Below are 17,448 nucleotides of genomic sequence, written 5' to 3'. Positions count from 1 at the left end.
ATTCCCACCCATTTCCCTTCATCCTCCACCCTTCTTGAACCTCAACTACTCCTCCCTGATCGCCTCTACTCTCTTCCTCCCCATTTCTTGGCTTCCCATTGTTCCCCGCTCTTGGCTCCGTAGCCCCACCCTCCGTCGTGGTCCCTGGCCGCCCGAGACGCATCTGCACCTCGGCCCTGAATCGCACTGCCGCCGGTCCACGCCGCAGCTCCGCCGCGACGCAAAACCCTACCTCTACGCTGAACCAGCCCGCGCGCGGCCCCGTCCGCACCGCCATCCGACTGCGCCGCGACTCTGTCAGCACCGCAACCCCGCGCCGCGGCTTCGGCCCGCGCCGCGGATCTGCCCGCGCCGCGGATTCAGCCCGCGCCGCGACTCTGTCAGCACCGCAACCCCGCTGCCGCCACGGGCTATCCTCGCTGGGTGTTCCTTTCCGCGCCGCCACCCTGCCGTGCCGCAGACCTGCCCTCGCGCCCGGATCCGCTCCACGCCGCCGCCCGACCGCACCGCAGCCCGCCAGTACCGGGCTCGACTTGCGCCCCGGTTGCATCTGCGCTACGGACTCTCTCACGCTGTGGTTCCTCCCACGCTGTGGTCCCAACCAGCACCTCGGTCCTTGTCCGCTCTACTCCAAGCCCCGCACGCCAAGAACTCACCATCTCGGCTGTGCCTTGACTAAGCCACCATCAGGTTCGCTGCCTCCTCCCACTTATTCCAGTATTATTACTGCTTGCAGTCCCGCCGCCGCTATCGCGCCCCGCCGAGACCTCTGGATCGAACATTGGAACAGGTGTAGCCACCGACGCCGAGAGCAGGATTCTTTGAGGTAAACGGATTGTCTTTGATTGCTTAAATACCGAACTCTCCAGGGCCGTTAGACGCCTCCCGCCCTAGTCGCCTAGTGGATTCTGCGGGTCATCGGGAGTCTGATCCGGATCGTTTCTACCCCGCGCACGCCCCAATCTACTGCGCTACTTGTCCGCGCCATATCTGCTCGCTTATAAACTTCAATCCCATAAATTTGACAAAGTTATATCATATCAACATTTCACTTGTGACGCGGAAACGCGCCGCTCGATCCCGCCGCCGACGCTTCACATCATATTGGTATCAGAGCCAGGTTGTGTTAGCTTTCGCTTAACACGTTGGTTGGATATACTTTAAATTGATATTGCGCATCATATTTTGAAAATTCATTCGCATATTATACGTCACCACATATAATCCATCACGTGCATTCCCCTAGATCGTCTTTAGGACGTGAATGGTTGACCATAGAATGGTTTGTACGCGAGCTCAGTGTCGGGACACCGACTGCCTTGATAGAGACGAGGATCGTGAATACGATCCCGTCATGGGGGATCCTCGCCTCGAGGATCCCTTTAGTGAACAACCACCGGACGAACCATTGGATCCGGAGGAGGCATTTGTTCCTCCTCCCTATTCGAGGTCCCGCCTCGACTCGATCGACGGAGCTGAACAGGCGCCCGCGCGAACCGACCTTCCAAGACCGGCATTCTCCGCCGCTGTCCCTACCCGTAGGGTCACGGCGACTGATCATTATGACGAGCCAATGGCCCGTGAGGTGACCCAACGACCGGGCAAGGCCCCCATGAGGGACCCTCTCGTCCAAGAGCAGCCGCCGCGTTATCCCGAGGCGCCACCGACTGCCTACGCCTACCCGGAGGAACGAAGGGACCGCCGACGGTCCCCACCTAGGGATCACCACCGTGAAGACCGCCGGAGAAGCCCAAACCGGGAGTATGATGATCACCGCAGCGACCGACGCCGCTCCCCGCTACGGGATGAGAGACGAGACATCCGACACTATGATGATTGCCCCTACCCTCAGGACAGGCGCACCTATCCCGTAGGAGGCCGTGGCAGGCAGCAGCACGATCCTCGAGTCGTTGGGGCCGACAACCCCAACCGCATTCCTGTGCGTAATGCACCTCATTACTCCTCCCGCCCGGATAGTCCGCAGGATCCACCACCCGTCCGACACCCGGACGCCGCCACTTACGGTGGTAGCTCCGCTCCGCCTACCCACCGCACCATAGTACCGCACCCGTCCATGTGCCTGATCGTTACCGGGATGCCCCAGCTCCCCCCCGAGCCCTATCGAGGCACGCTCCCGAGTACGACCCACTCCCTCGACGAGACCCGTATCCGGATGATGATCATCGATATCCCCGATATCCTGATCACCCGCATCGTCAGGATGAGGGATACCATCCATGATATGCGTCTCCTCCGAGACACCACTACCGTGACGAGTACCCCGATGGGAGGCAGCACCGACAGGTCCCACCCCGACGTGTCGACTACCGTTATGAGGAGCACCATGACTATGATCATCCCCGAGGCGCACCACGCCATCCTCCTGCCCGTCGTTACGACGATGAGCACGAACGACGACGTGAGGCACACCGGGCGATGATACAGAAGAGCGTCCGCTTGGAAGTCCCTATTTTCGACGGACCCCGGAACCCGAAGGATTACACTGATTGGGAATCCGACATGGAGAGTTATTTCCAGTGGTACAAGATGGATGGCGATCTTTGCGTTGAGTACGCCGAGGCACGGCTTGGAGGTCAGGCCAAGATATTCTGGAAAAATGAGAAGGAAGCCGCACGTCAGCGACATGATCCACCTTTCACGTGGGCCGAGATGTCACGTAAGCTTACGGACAAGTACGTCCCTAAGCTGTACATGACGCATCTGATGCTATGCTGGATGAACTTGCGTCAAGGAAAATGCAAGGTCTCCGAGTACATCGTAGAGTTCGAGGAGTACAGAATGCGATGCAAATTTGTGGATAGTCCACAAATCCAGATCGCTTTCTTTATTCACAGGTTACGACAAGACTTAGGCACCCGAGTCTTGGAGCAAAACCCGGCTACGGTCGACCTAGCGTATAGCCTCGTTGAAAGCAACGAGTTCAGCACGGAGAGCCTCGCCGCCACCGCCCTACCTGCTCCTCGACCGGCATCATCCACGACCTCGGCAGCCCCGTCACGCACCACTTGGACCCGGAGCTCGGGATCTGCGCCCAGGACGACCAGTACCACCCCGACTCCGACAGCACCGCCGCGCCAACTACCGCCCGGTACCGACACCGCCACCTCGCCGCCCTATCTACGGCTCGAGCTCCGAACGCCCCCAGAGAACCCATGCAATGCTTTAAGTGCAAGGGGTTCGGACACCGACGCAGTGACTGCCCATCACTTATGATTATGGACATCCACGGGCAACCTGCTGAGGACCAACAGGACGACGACCTTGAGGTCGATGAGTATCCTGGTGAAGACCCCGATGGTGATGAACTGGATGATCCCCTAGGATACATCCAGATCACGCCAGTCGCTCCTACCGCTACATACTCCGTCGCCACCGTGGACACTCGAGAGATTGGAGGATCCACTAGCACGCCGCGAGTGGGTTCCACTTCCTCTGCTACTACTGCGGCTACTCGACCAGTCGACGTTGCACAGCGAACGTTGATCTTTCACACGTACGTCAAGATTGGAGGACGTACCTACAAGTTGATGGTCGATAGTGGGAGCTGCATCAACGGGATTTCGGAGGATACGGCGACCCGCCTAGGGTTACCCTTGATTCCTCATCCGACGCCGTACCAGGTTTCATGGATTGACGCATCGACCATACCGGTCAAGATGCAGTGCTATGTACCGCTGAAGATGAGTACCTACGACGAAAGGGTCTTATGCGACGTCCTGCCAATGAAAATTGGTAGCATCATCTTGGGCAGACCGTGGCTATTTGATCACGACGTGCAGCTGTCCGGACGAGCGAACACTTGCTCGTTCATATACGGTGGGCGCCGACTTGTTTGGTATCCTCGCGGATACCTCGTTGCCCACGCGCCAGCACCCGCACTCCACGCCGCCAACTCCTACCGCCATCGCCACCAATGGGCTGATCTTTCGACGGAGCTGGAGGACGGCGACCCCACCACGGATTTGTTATGCGGTCACACTGGCTGACGGACACACCGAGCCGACGCTAGACACTATACCACCAGATGTCGCCCAACTCCTTGACGAGTACGGTGACGTTTTTCCCGCCGAGCTACCTAGTGAGCTCCCTCCACTCCGACACATCCAGCACGCCATCGACTTAGCTCCAGGGGCTACCCTCCCGAACCTGCCACACTACCGGATGGATCCGCTTAAGTACGAGGAGCTATATTCGCAGGTGAAGGAGCTCCTAGCGAAGGGCCTGATTAGGGAGAGCCTCAGCCCTTGCGCCGTTCTGGCACTGCTCGCCCCGAAGAAGGATATCACATGGCGCATGTGTTGTGACTCTCGAGCCATCAACAAAATCACGGTGAAGTACCGTTTTCCTATCCCTCGAGTACAGGACTTATTCGATGAGATGGTCGGCGCATCTATCTTCTCCAAGATAGACTTACGCAGCGGCTATCACCAAGTCCGTATCAGACCGGGAGATGAGTGGAAGACGGCATTCAAGATAAAGGATGGCTTGTTTGAATGGAATGTTATGCCGTTTGGGCTTTCGAATGCCCCTAGTACCTTCCAACAGCTAATGAATGAGGTACTCCGTCCATACATTGGACGATTCGTTGTTGTATATTTTGATGACATCCTAGTCTATAGTAAGACTAGGACGGAGCACGCCCAGCACCTTCGGCACGTGTGCGACTCACTACGACAGGAGAAGCTATACGCACATCCGAAGAAGTGTTCCTTCTTCACAACCGAGGTCTCTTTCCTAGGTTTTATCTTATCAGCACAAGGAGTGGCCGTCGACCCGGCTAAGGTTGAGGCCATAGTATCATGGCCAAAGCTCAAGAGCATTCATGATGTACGAAGCTTCATCGGCCTAGCGACATTCTACCGTCGATTCATTCTCGGATTCAGCGGAATTACTGCCCTTATCACGGACATCCTCAAGGGGGAGAAATTCGAATGGACCGCGACGGCCGATCAGGCCTTTGAGCTTCTCAAAAAGTTCATGACCGAAGCTCCGGTCCTGAAATTACCGGATTTTGGTGACGTCTTCGAGGTCGCCTGCGACGCATCGGGAGTTGGAATTGGCGGCGTGCTTAGCCAGCGAGGACATCCGATCGAGTTCTTCAGCGAGAAGCTGAATGACACTCGCAAGCGGTACGACAACTATGACCGAGAGTTTTACGCTCTCGTCCAGTCCCTCCGCCACTGGCGCCACTATTTGCTACCGAAGGAGTTCGTCCTCTTCTCGGATCATGGAGCTCTACATCATTTGCACGACCAGAAGAAGGTCAGCGATCGCCACGCGAGGTGGATCGCTTACCTCCAGGATTTCACCTTCGTCATCCGCCACAAGAAGGGCAAGGACAAAGTAGTCGCTGATGCCCTTAGTAGACGACCTACTGTCCTTAGCATCATGACCACCCAAGTCTTGGGTTTTGAAAGGATAAAGGAAGGCTATACGGATTGCCCAGACTTCTCCGACGTCTATGCCTCCCTCACGAGCTCTTCCCCGACTCGGTCCAAGGATTACCTTCTGGACGAAGGATATCTGTTCTACGGGCGATGACTATGCATACCAAGAACGTCCGTCCGGGACTTCTTGATCCATGAAGTCCACGCGGGAGGACTAAGTGGTCATTTCGGGGCCACTAAGACTATACACGCCCTTGAAGAAAAGTTTTACTGGCCATCGCTGAAGAGAGACGTTGGGAAATTTGTTTCCCGATGCCTCACTTGCTCCCGATCCAAGCTCACCAAGCAGAACTCGGGGTTATACACCCCCCTTCCTGTCCCCGAGAGACCCTGGGAGGATGTGAGCCTTGACTTTGTCCTAGGGCTACCTCGGACTGTGCGTCGGCACGACTCCATCCTGGTCGTGGTCGATCGTTTCTCCAAAATGGCGCACTTCATTCCGTGTTTGAAGACCTTCGACGCCTCGCGAGTTGCCCGCCTCTTCTTCGACCACGCCATCAAATTACATGGAGTACCTAAGACCATCGCCTCCGATAGAGACGAAAATTCACGAGTTATTTATGGAAGACGCCAGGGTCCTCATGGGCACACAACTCAAATTCTCGCCAGCTTATCATCCGCAGACAGATGGCCAAACCGAGGTTGTCAATCGCAGACTCGTAATCTTCTCCGATCCATCGAGGCGACCATGTCGTTGCATGGGATCAGGTTCTGCCTCGAGCAGAATTTGCCTACAACTACTCGGTGAATCGCATCACGGCAAGGCGCCATTCGAGATCCTCTATGGTCAACTACCACGTAGGCCCCTTGACCTCATGCCATTGCACGAAAAACATAGAGTATCAGATAATGCATTAGAATTTGCTGAGTACATTAGAAACATGCATCATGACATTCATTCACGCATTTCTGTTATGAACGAGCAGTATAAGGCTAAGGCAGATAAGAGTCGTAGGTCTGTGACGTTCTCCGAGGGAGAACTGGTCCTGGTCAGATTGAGGCCTGAGAGGTTCTCTCCTGGGGTCGCTACGAAGCTTCATGCTCGTAGCGCCGGGCCTTTCCCGATAGCCCAACGGATAACCGACAACGCCTATGTCGTGAGCATCCTGCCTACTTGGGGGATTAGTTCGACGTTTAACGTCAGTGACTTATCCTGCTACCAACCCTCGCCACCCATCATTGAACCTCACAGCCAATCGAGCCTTAGTAGCAAAGAGAGTGAGAGTTCACCCGCCACCTCCCCGTTTCCTACCCTTGTACGGCAATACGCGATAGAAACGGTACTGCAGGAGGTAATTCACACTGAGGGGGAGCGAGTTGGCCGCACTTTCTTGGTCCATTGGCAGGGGCGCCCATCTTCTGACGACACGTGGATCTCCGAGGACGACATGCGACGACTTCGGCCGGACCTGCTGCCGCCACTGGAGCACTTCGCGGAGCTTCGCTCGCCGCAGTCGAGCTCCTCCCCCCCCGGGAGGATGATGGAGGACCATCCAGCAGATGGCGGCTCAGCGACGACGACGCTACCCGAGGACGCCACGATGATGCGCCATCAGCCACGCCGAGGCGCTCGAGTCGACGTCCGTCATCCGGGGTTCAAGTACTCCGGGTAAGCAAGCCTTTATCATTCTTTCTTTTATCGTGTGATGTATTTCTTTTCGAATTATGGGACTGGGCCAATATCATAGGGCCCATTCCCGTCCTCGTCTTTGATTTTATATTTTAGAATTGTATTTGAATTTGTAAGGAGAGACCGAACCACGCTTCACGACGGTTCGATCTTCTCCCCACGCTCTTCTTGGCACCCCTCCTCCCTATATAAGGGGAGGGCATGCCCAATGAACATTTGGAAGTTTTTGAATGAATTGAAATTTCAAAGAGCTTCCCTTATCGTAGTCTTAGCGTAGGGGGTGTGGCTGGCCCCAACCACATCGAGATCACTCCGTGGTTAGAGCTCGCGATCCGCCCGTCGAGATCACTCCGGACGGGTCGTGCTAATCATGCCGCCGAGATCACTCCGCGCGTTTAAAGATTCAAGAAGTCGGCATCGCCGCGGACTGAAGCCTGCATCGAGATTACTCTGGAGGCCTCTGGACACTCGAGACGCCGTTGACCTGCGCTGCATCGGGAGATTTGTCTTCATCGAGAGGACTCGCCCGCGACGATCAAGAACCTCTACCGCCAAGGTTCTTGATTCTCTCTTCCACCTACACCCTTCTCAACTATTCGCCCCGACCATCTTCTACCCCAGTTTCTTGATACTCCACCTCGCCCATACCCCTTCTTGATCCATATTCACCCATTTCTTGACCTTCTTCCATCATCCATCCTTCGTTTCTTGACCAAGAACCTGTTTCTTGATCATCACCCTTCAATTCCCACCCATTTCCCCTTCATCCTCCACCCTTCTTGAACCTCAACTACTCCTCCCTGATCGCCCTACTCTCTTCCTCCCCATTTCTTGGCTTCCCATTGTTCCCCCCCCCCGTTCTTGGCTCCGTAGCCCCACCCCTCCGTCGTGGTCCCCTGGCCGCCGCCCGAGACGCATCTGCACCTCGGCCCTGAATCGCACTGCCGCTCCGGTCCACGCCCCAGCTCCGCCCGCGACGCAAAACCCTACCTCTACGCGGAACCAGCCCGCGCGCCGCGGCCCTGTCCGCACCACCATCCGACTGCGCCGCGACTCTGTCAGCACCGCAACCCCGCGCCGCGGATTCGGCCCGCGCCGCGGATCTGCCCGCGCCGCGGATTCAGCCCGCGCCGCGACTCTGTCAGCACCGCAACCCCGCTCGTCGTCACGGGGCTATCCCCCGCGTTGGGTGTTCCTTTCCGCGCCGCCACCCTGCCGCACCGCGGACCTGCCCCTGCGCCCCGGATCCGTTCCACGCCGCCGCCCGGGACTGCACCGCAGCCCGCCAGTACCCGGCTCCGACTTGCGCCCGGTTGCATCTGCGCCACGGACTCTCCTCACGCTGTGGTTCCTCCCATGCTGTGGTCCCAACCAGCACCTCGGTCTCGCCCGCTCTACTCCAAGCCCCGCACGCCCAGAACTCACCATCTCGGCTGTGCCTTGGACTAAGCCACCATCAGGTTCGCCGCCTCTCCCACTTATTCCAGTATTATTACTGCTTGCAGTCCCGCCGCCGCTATCGCGTCCCCGCCGAGACCTCTGGATCGAACATTGGAATAGGTGTAGCCACCGACGCCGAGAGCAGGATTCTTTGAGGTAAACGGATTGTCTTTGATTGCTTAAATACCGAACTCTCCAGGGCCGTTAGACGCCTCCCGCCCTAGTCGTCTAGTGGATTCTGCGGGTCATCGGAGTCTGATCTCCGATCGTTCTACCGCGCACGTCCCAATCTACTGCGCTTACTTGTCCGCGTCATATCTGCTCGTTTATAAACTTCAATCCCATAAATTTGACAAAGTTATATCATATCAACATTTCACTTGTGACGTGAAACGCGCCGTTCGATCCCGGCCGCCGACGTTTCACATCACTTTCTCTCTCTCTCTCTCTCTCGCTCTCGCTCTCGCTCTCGCTCTCGCTCGCTCTCTCTTTCTCTCTCTCTCTCTCTCTCTCTCTTTCTCTCTCTCTCTCTCTCTCTCTTATATATACTAGTGTGGCCTGCTCGCAATGCTCGCTCGGAGTGGACCCAGAGGAATAAAAAATGATTGGTTTCGACAATGTCAGCCGTAAAATGATGTACTAAGGAATGTTTAAATGCTCGGATTTCGTAGAGATAATTCTTGAACTTAGAAGATCACATAGTGCGACATGCAAATTGCACCTACCAAGTGCGACAACAGAGGGAATCCCTCATTATTCAGAATTTCTTACATATGGTAAGGGTTCTTCAACCATTGAAAGGAATGAATTCAGCAGCAGAGCAGCTCCCAAAGAACTATGTTGCAATTCTGCAAGAACAAAGGAACACCCAAAATCAGGAAAACCAACAGATTTCCCTTGCATAGAAGCATGTTTGACAGGAAAGGGAACAACGAACAAATGGCGATCAATATGGAACGAAATGATAAAAAAACGCGTCGTTGTGCACGGCAAAGTAACCGCAACGCCATATTTGCGCCATTGTTCTCAACTCATCCCAATTACTCTTTGAATTATCATCTCAAAGAATCATCAAATGGGACAAGGGCATCACCTGGAATTAAGAAGAAGGGAAAGAAACGGGACGAACCAAATGCGATGCGCTGAACAGAGGAGCCATATTTGCGCCATAGATCTCTACTCATTGCCATAGATCTCTGCTCGCCATATTTGCGCCATAGAGTTAAGATCGCAATTGCGCCATAGATCTCTACTCGTCTCAAAGAATCATCAAATGGGCCACTGGCAGCACATAAAATTAAGGGAAAGGGAATCGGAAGGGGACGAACCAGATGCGATGCGCTGGATTGAGGAGCTAGGACAAAGAAGAGGCAGGGAGGAGCAATCGCCGGCGGGTCGATGAAGACCTAAGATCGTAGTTTTGAGGACCCCTACCTCGGCACCAGATCAGTTCTGAAAGAAGTCCACTGCAATTCTGCAAGAAACAGATCGATGAAGATCAGAAGAACACCCGAAATTGGGGAAAACTGACAGATTTCCCTTGCGTAGAGGTATGTTAGGGAGGAAAGAAAGCAACGAACAGATGGCCATTCGTAGAGATCAAAATGATAGAAAAACGCGTCGTTGTGCACAGAAAAGAAAACCGCAACGCCATATTTGCGCCATAGATCCCTACTCATCCCAAGTATGCTTTCAAGAGTCATCTCAAAGAAGCATCATATGGGTCACGGGACACATAGAATTAAGAATTGCAGGGAAAGAAATGGGACGAACCAGACGCATGCGCTGAATAGAGGAGCAAGGAGGAAGAAGACGCAGGGAGGAGCAATCGCCGGCGCATGTTGAGTACCCCTACCTCGGCACCATAGCATTTGCCATAGAACTCCGCTGCAATTCTGCAAGAGATAGATCGAGGACGAACATAAGTACTCCCAAGATGGGGAAAACCATGTTGAGTAATTTATGTATTATTTATCACCCTGTGGGTTTGCTTGGTTCATTGGTTGTAGGTGAAGGAGGTGCGAATAATGGAAGAGCCCTCCTCCGTACGATGTTATTTTTTCTTGAAGATATTGGTCGAAATGATGTATATCTTTGTGACGTTGATGGCGATCACTTCCTGTAAAATAAATTTAAGTTGTGTTGAGTTTGGGATATCATGGCAATAAGAGGTGGAGAGCGAGTTAGGGAGTGTACCTGAGAGTGGAATTGAGAATGGAGATTCTCATTGGAAAATCTCTGTGTAAACGACATTACTCACGTGCGAGCGGTTTGCGCCGCCATCGCTGTACACGATTCCTGCTAGACCGATTCGTGTTCTTGAGAGGGCAACATAGAGTTGGCCATGAGTGAATAGCGGATTCGGTAGATACAACCCCACTGTGTCGAGAGTCTTTCCCTGGGATTTATTAATTGTCATTGCAAATGCAAGTCGAATTGGGAATTGAAGGCGCTTGAATTGGAATGGAAGCCTTGACTGAGACAGGTAGAGCGCAATCCGTGGTAGGAGATGGACTTCACCGTAGAATTTACCTTGACTGAGGATACTGACTTGCACCATTGTTGTAAAAAAGCAAACAACTCGCAGCCTAGTCCCGTTGCACAGGCCTTGTAATGTGTTCAAGTTTTGGATAAGGATTACGATGCACCCGATCTTGAGGTGAAGTTTGTGGAGCGGCATTGTTGCATCATCAATTGTGTTTAGAAACTCTGTTGGATACAGTGATTCGTTATTGACTTCGCCAGGGGGGATTTCATCGAAGCTTAACTGCTCCATTGCCTCGCCTGGGAAGACATCGAGCACCATGTTGTTGACTGCAACCACATCTTCGTTCAGGGGGGTTAAAATTGTTGTTCATAGCAATTGACTGTCGGCATCTTCATAGTAACCATAAACTTGGGTAATGAGATCGAAGAGAGAGGAGACGCGGCGGATGTCATTTGGGAGATAGACATCTGGGCCAACCCGTCCTTCTCCAACAGCAAGTAAGAACTCGCTCCATGCTCGGTGGTCTGGCGAAACGCGAACATTTGTTTTGAGCCAAAAAACGGAGCAATGGCGCCACACATCACAGCGGTTGAGGGCTGAGTTGACGATCATTGCGCGTGAGCCTTTATGTATGACTGGAAGCATTTGCCTAAAGTCGCCTCCCATCACAACAACTTTGCTGCCGAAAGGAACGTTTTCCAGATATGGGTCGGCTGTCTTCATCAAATCACGAATACTTCTATCAAGCGTCTCATAAACATGGCGGTGCATCATTGGAGCTTCGCCAACTATTATAATACTTGCTGACAGAATTTGGTGGTCAATCATTGAATCAGGCGAGAATCCACATGTTGAGACGTGAGTTACCGGGATAGGAATCTTGAATGTAGAGTGCAACGTTCGCCCTCCTTCTAGGAGGAGCGCCGCGATACCACTTGTTGCAGTCGTCATTGCTGAGAGGCGAGAGGCCTTTATCTTTGCAAGAATAGCGGCGTAGAGAAACGTCTTACCAGATCCACCAAGCCCATCAACAAAGAAAACATTCCTCTCAGCACGTTTCGGCGATGCAACGGCTTTGAATACAGCGTCGTAAAGTTGTCTTTGTTCTTCATTTAGCATGCCTTGTAGGTGTTCTGCACTAAGGACTGCATTCTCGTTGGTGTTTCCATGACTTGGCCTATTTATGTTATCTATTGGTTGAACTTGGATGCCTTGGGGTAATCCTGGGAATGCTGCGAGCGAAGATCCGTTGTGGTGGAGGATTGTCTCGATTGCGATCAGTACTCTTTGTTGTATCTGGTCTGCGTCTTCTGACGGCCTGTTTAAACGAATGTCCTCTGACATTGGTTCGAGGTATTTTCTGAGAAGCATAAGTGGATTGGAGATTTCACAGTAGAGCAACATCATCGCATAGAGGTCACGAACTTGACGGGGAGAAGCGACACCTAATGCCATTGCGAGATCATTGTCAAACTCAGCATCAGAGTGGAGTAGGCCGCGAGCAGCTGCAGCTTGCTGATATGTGTCGTAAACAACACCAGCCACGATGTGTAAATCTGCGTAACATGTAGCTCGTGGTACATGATAAAGCATCAATCAGAGGTAGTATCGAGCACTGTCGCGAGGGCACACAAAGTGCACCCTTCCAATGCATTGTTGTCATTGACGTCGTGTCCACCGTCGGGCAGAATCGTTCCACGTGTAATACGAAGGGAAGTCGTAATACAATATTTTCTTGGCTAGATTATCTTGCGGATGCTCACGGTTGTAAAGCATCCACTCTCTGAAGGGCGTGCGCTCAGACCTATCTATGACTTCAGTAATTGTTTCTCCTTCTGCGTACACCACTGTTTGCATATTCTCGTCGTGAACTTGTAAGGCAAAAACGGTTGGATACATTTTTTGCATACTGAATTCGCAGATTCGCCAGAATGCCTCTGATGCAGATACGTATCGTGCGTCTAGATACTGTTGGGCTTCATCTTGTGGATTATTCTGAGGATTATTGCCAATGTCGAAGTCTGTAATAGCGGAAGTTGGAGAAACTCTTGCTTGGATGCGATCGTGACCCTTGCAGACATACTTGTACAGATACTTCACTGACTGAATGGAAGAGCAGATTTCCACGTTAATGTGACAGTTGAATGCCTTGCATAAATATTTATTGTATGGAACAACCCAGCGATTATCAATGACATGAGGACCCTTCTGGATGGCCCGGCCGTCATTGCGTCGTAGGTAGAGAGGGTACCCATCATTGGTTACTTGGGTGGAGTCAACAAATTCTTTGGGGAACTTCTTGGAGCACTTTCCTTTCTTCATACATGGACATTTTGGGTTGCAGAACCGCAAGGGCCGTGGATCATATGTGTTGTGACACAGTCGAACAAATCCTTGTCGCTGGGATCTGGTATTTCAGCGCACACTATCTTATCAATGTCCTCTGGGGTCTTCGGCTTGTATTGAGCATCCAATACCCACAACATGTGCGCGTGAGGGAGGCCACGTTTCTGAAATTCGACAACGTACACATGACCATTTACTTTGCCGAATACTTCCTTGTCGATTATCAAATGGAGGAGTTCCTTAAGTTTCAACCGGAAAACACGACAGCAAAGATCGAATCGATCTTGTGCCTTCTGGCCAAGTAGTAGAGATTGTGTGATATCAGGCCATTTTGGATTGCAAGTCATTGTGATAAATAGATCGGGCTTCCCCATCTTTCTGATGATGGCCATAGCGTCGTGGTACAACCCTTGTATGTAGCGTGGGCCGCCTGTAAAAGAAGGTGGGAGAATGATCATCCTCCCCGCTGGCATAGCAACATTGTCTGTGGCGACTTGATCAACCAACCCTCGATAGAGACTCGAACGCAACGTTGACTGGTTGCATCGAATCCAATGTAATCGCGATTCTTCAACTTTTGCGTAAGCATCCACAACATATTCTTGAAAAAGCCTGCCAGAAAGATGAAGCACTGTTGAAGAGTCACGAACCATGAAGTGGTAGGCATAGAATTGATTCATTGTCACATGGGCGCTTTCCTTTAGCTGCAGGCTCCACCCTGGACTACCGTAGGGAAATAGCAACACAAAGTGGAGCGGATCATAATATCCGTTCAGCTGATTAACGAATTGCAGGCCTCCACCACGCTTGCGAAGAACAATGCTACGCCTTCCGTCTCCTTCATGTCCATCACCAGTCATAAGAACAGAAATTTCAGAGGCGTTGGGTTGATCATAACGTCTATCCGGGATGGAAGGCTCTCCAATCCGTAGCTCGAATTCTTGGGTGGATGCGGCGAGCAGTGCTTGTTCGTTGTTTGCTTGGAATTGAGTAACAAATGGGTTGGCCACATGTAGACAGTGCTGGATCTTTTCAAGGATGATGCGATGTAAATTAGGGAAGATTGAGCATTGTTGTTCTATTTGATAGTCTGTGTCGTAGATGTAGATTTGAGCAAAAGAGGGAGCATGACCAACAGGGGGCAACAAATCATTTGAAATCTGATGGTAGACAGCACCTTGGATTCGATAAGTGTACACACCGGCACAATTGTCGGCGAGGGTACGGTCAAAATTTGCACCGCTCGATGTGAAACTGAAAGCTGAATTATAAGCTCGAATGAAATTGCGGTAGTGTTTTGACTCATTTGTCGTGCCCTGAAGCAGCTCGAGAAGCAATGATGGCGGGCTGGGGAATGTTGGCAATGTGAATTTACATCCCTGCAACATAAGTGGAACACAGGGTTCTACTGACTTGTACTAGGTTTGCGTTCTTGTATCCAAAACTTTGCGTCGCACGAAGCACATGATGCATTCATGACTCTGAGGAAATGTGGTTGAACATCTTGCACATTGCGGGTAGCGGCGAGTAGTGTATTCACATTTGTTGATCTCGTTGATCGAAGATATGCAATTCTTTCGGCCCGACGGTTGCCACTGGTAACGGTTGACATTGTGAACCTACTAAAAGTTTTGAAGATTAGGCAGAGGGGAAGATAATTAAATGGAGTACGGGAAAGGGTGTAGAGACATAATAGAACCGGGGAGGAGCGCTAAAGTAGTAATTTGTTTTTCCCGTTGACAATTAATTACCCAGTGAGATGAATCTCATTTTCTCCACATTTCCTAAAGAAAAGAGTTGGCAAATGTGTGCCGAACATTTATTCGGGTGGGGGGAAACATCATAAGCCGTTGGTACAGTTCCAAAAGAAAGATAGATTCGGAAATCAATAAGTCTGACATATATTCGAAATCTCGTAATGTAGATTAAAAATTCAGCAGGGTAGTGAAATTTGCATTTATGAAAACTTACCAGGCCTTTTTAAATAGTTTTATTCATCGAGCAAATGTAGTCCATTAAAGAGGATAATACGTAGTCCCAATTACTGGCCTGGTTAATTGCAAATGCGGAAGATTCTACACCATGTCCAGCGAAGTACCTATTTCGAATTGAACGCATAAAAGTAGGCAAAAGAGGCAATAGATGTGAAAGACTCAGCCAATCAGAAAATTTATAGTTGGAATTCCAAAGCAAAAGGGCCCAAAAGCAAAAGTACTTTCTTGCACGATTGAGTACGCCAACAAAATGTAAGATAAAATTAATGTATTCATATTAAAAAATAAGCAGGGCAGTGTAATTTGCATTGAAATCCTACCAGGCCTTTTTAAATAGTTGTATTCATCGAGCAAGCGTAGCCCATTAAAAAGGATAATACGTAGTCCCAATTACTGGCCTGGTTAATTGCAAATGCGGAAGATTCTACACCATGTCCAGCGAAGTACCTATTTCGAATTGAACGCATAAAAGTAGGCAAAAGAGGCAATAGATGTGAAAGACTCAGCCAATCAGAAAATTTATATTTGGAATTCCAAAGCAAAAGGCCCAAAAGCAAAAGTACTTTCTTGCACGATTGAGTACGCCAACAAAATATAAGATAAAATTAATGTATTCATATTAAAAAATAAGCACGGCAGTGTAATTTGCATTGAAATCTTACTGGGCCTTTTTCAATAGTTGTATTCATCGAGCAAATGTAGCCCATTAAAGAGGATAATACGTAGACCCAATTACTGGCCTAGTTAATTGCAAACGCGGAAGATTGTACACAATGGCCAGCGGAGTACCTATTTGAAATTGAACGCATAAATGTGGGTATTATTCTGGATGCGCCATTTCGCCTATCTGGCACGGCCGCATGGATGCCAACACGATGATGATTTTCATTTAATTAATTTGAAGAAAGTAACTATAAGGAATTATGAAATGAATGTCCGCGTGAGACTTCAAATTAAAGCAGTTGTCTATAAATGATAATCTGAAATTCTAACTTAGGCGATGAAATCATGATTTGAAAATTGAAATGTACTCACGGCCATCTAGAGTAATCTTGCAATAAACTTGCAGCAGTTTATCCATGATAACGACGATTGATTCTAAAATCGGAAAAAAATGAGGAATAATAAAATAATTGACAGAGATAGGAGGTATGATAACTGTTTCTCGGTTTCCTGATTTCTTTGGAGAGAATATATGACATAGAAGAATGAAGACTTAAGAGAGTCGGAAGATTTACCACGGCGAGGCGATCGAGGGAGTGAGCGAGCGATTCTTGGATGATTGGAGGGCTCCGCTGAACACGGAGGCTACGGCGATGATGGCTTCTGTCTGCCGATCCGCAGGCGCTTCCTCTGCCATTGTACATGGATGTGAAGAGAAAACTATTATTTTGCATGGCAGAGTAATTAGATTTTCATTGGGGTACCAATTCGTCTGTGGGAGGAGAGGATTGCGATATCAGATTGCCATAAAACACTATAAGCACATGGGTAATATTCTGTATGTGCCATTTCGCCTAAATGGCACGGCCGCATGGATGCCAACACGATGATGATTTTCATTAGATTAATTTAAAGAAATTAACTAAAGGGAATTATGAAATGAATATCCGCGTGAGACTTCAAATTAAAGCAGTTGTCTATAATTGATAATCTGGAATACTAACTTAGGCGATGAATTCATGACTTGAAAATTGAAATGTACTCACGGACATCTAGAGTAATGTTGCAATAACCTTGCAGCAGTTTATCCATGATAACAGCGATTGATTCTAAAATCGGAATCAAAATAATTGACAGAGATAGGCGATGTAATAGCTATTTCTCGGATTCCTGAGTTCCTCAGAGAGAATACTGAAGAATGAAGACTGAAGAAAATCGGAAGATTTACCACCGGCTATGCGATCGAGGGACTGAGCGAGCGATTCTTGGCCGTCGGATACGGCTTTTGCCTTGTTGTCGTAGGATTGGAGGGCTCCTCCGAGCACGGAGGCTATGGCTTTTGCATGGCTATTGGGGGTTTCGCTGGCGATGATGGCTTCTGTCGGCCGATCCGCAAGTGCTTCCTCTGCCATTGTACAT

General features: G+C 50.6%; 1 protein-coding gene across 1 annotated transcript; it reads right to left on the bottom strand.

Annotated features, from left to right (window-relative positions):
• Positions 1-11,392: 11,392 nt before the first annotated feature.
• LOC144701418 (uncharacterized) lies at positions 11,393-17,441 on the bottom strand. The gene is made up of 7 exons (XM_078573236.1): positions 17,258-17,441; positions 17,076-17,138; positions 16,398-16,464; positions 15,747-15,813; positions 13,351-14,751; positions 12,937-13,129; positions 11,393-12,582 (listed from the first exon to the last, which is right to left on the bottom strand). The coding sequence occupies exons 1-7, from the start codon at positions 17,439-17,441 to the stop codon at positions 11,393-11,395; spliced, it is 3,165 nt and encodes a 1,054-aa protein (XP_078429362.1).
• Between the last annotated feature and the right edge of the window lie 7 nt (positions 17,442-17,448).

Source organism: Wolffia australiana, chromosome 3 (genome assembly GCF_029677425.1).
Source record: "Wolffia australiana isolate 7733 chromosome 3, ASM2967742v1".
Classification (NCBI taxonomy): domain Eukaryota; kingdom Viridiplantae; phylum Streptophyta; class Magnoliopsida; order Alismatales; family Araceae; genus Wolffia; species Wolffia australiana.
The sequence above is the reverse complement of the archived record's forward strand: the minus strand, read 5'-3'. Positions and strand labels throughout refer to the sequence as shown.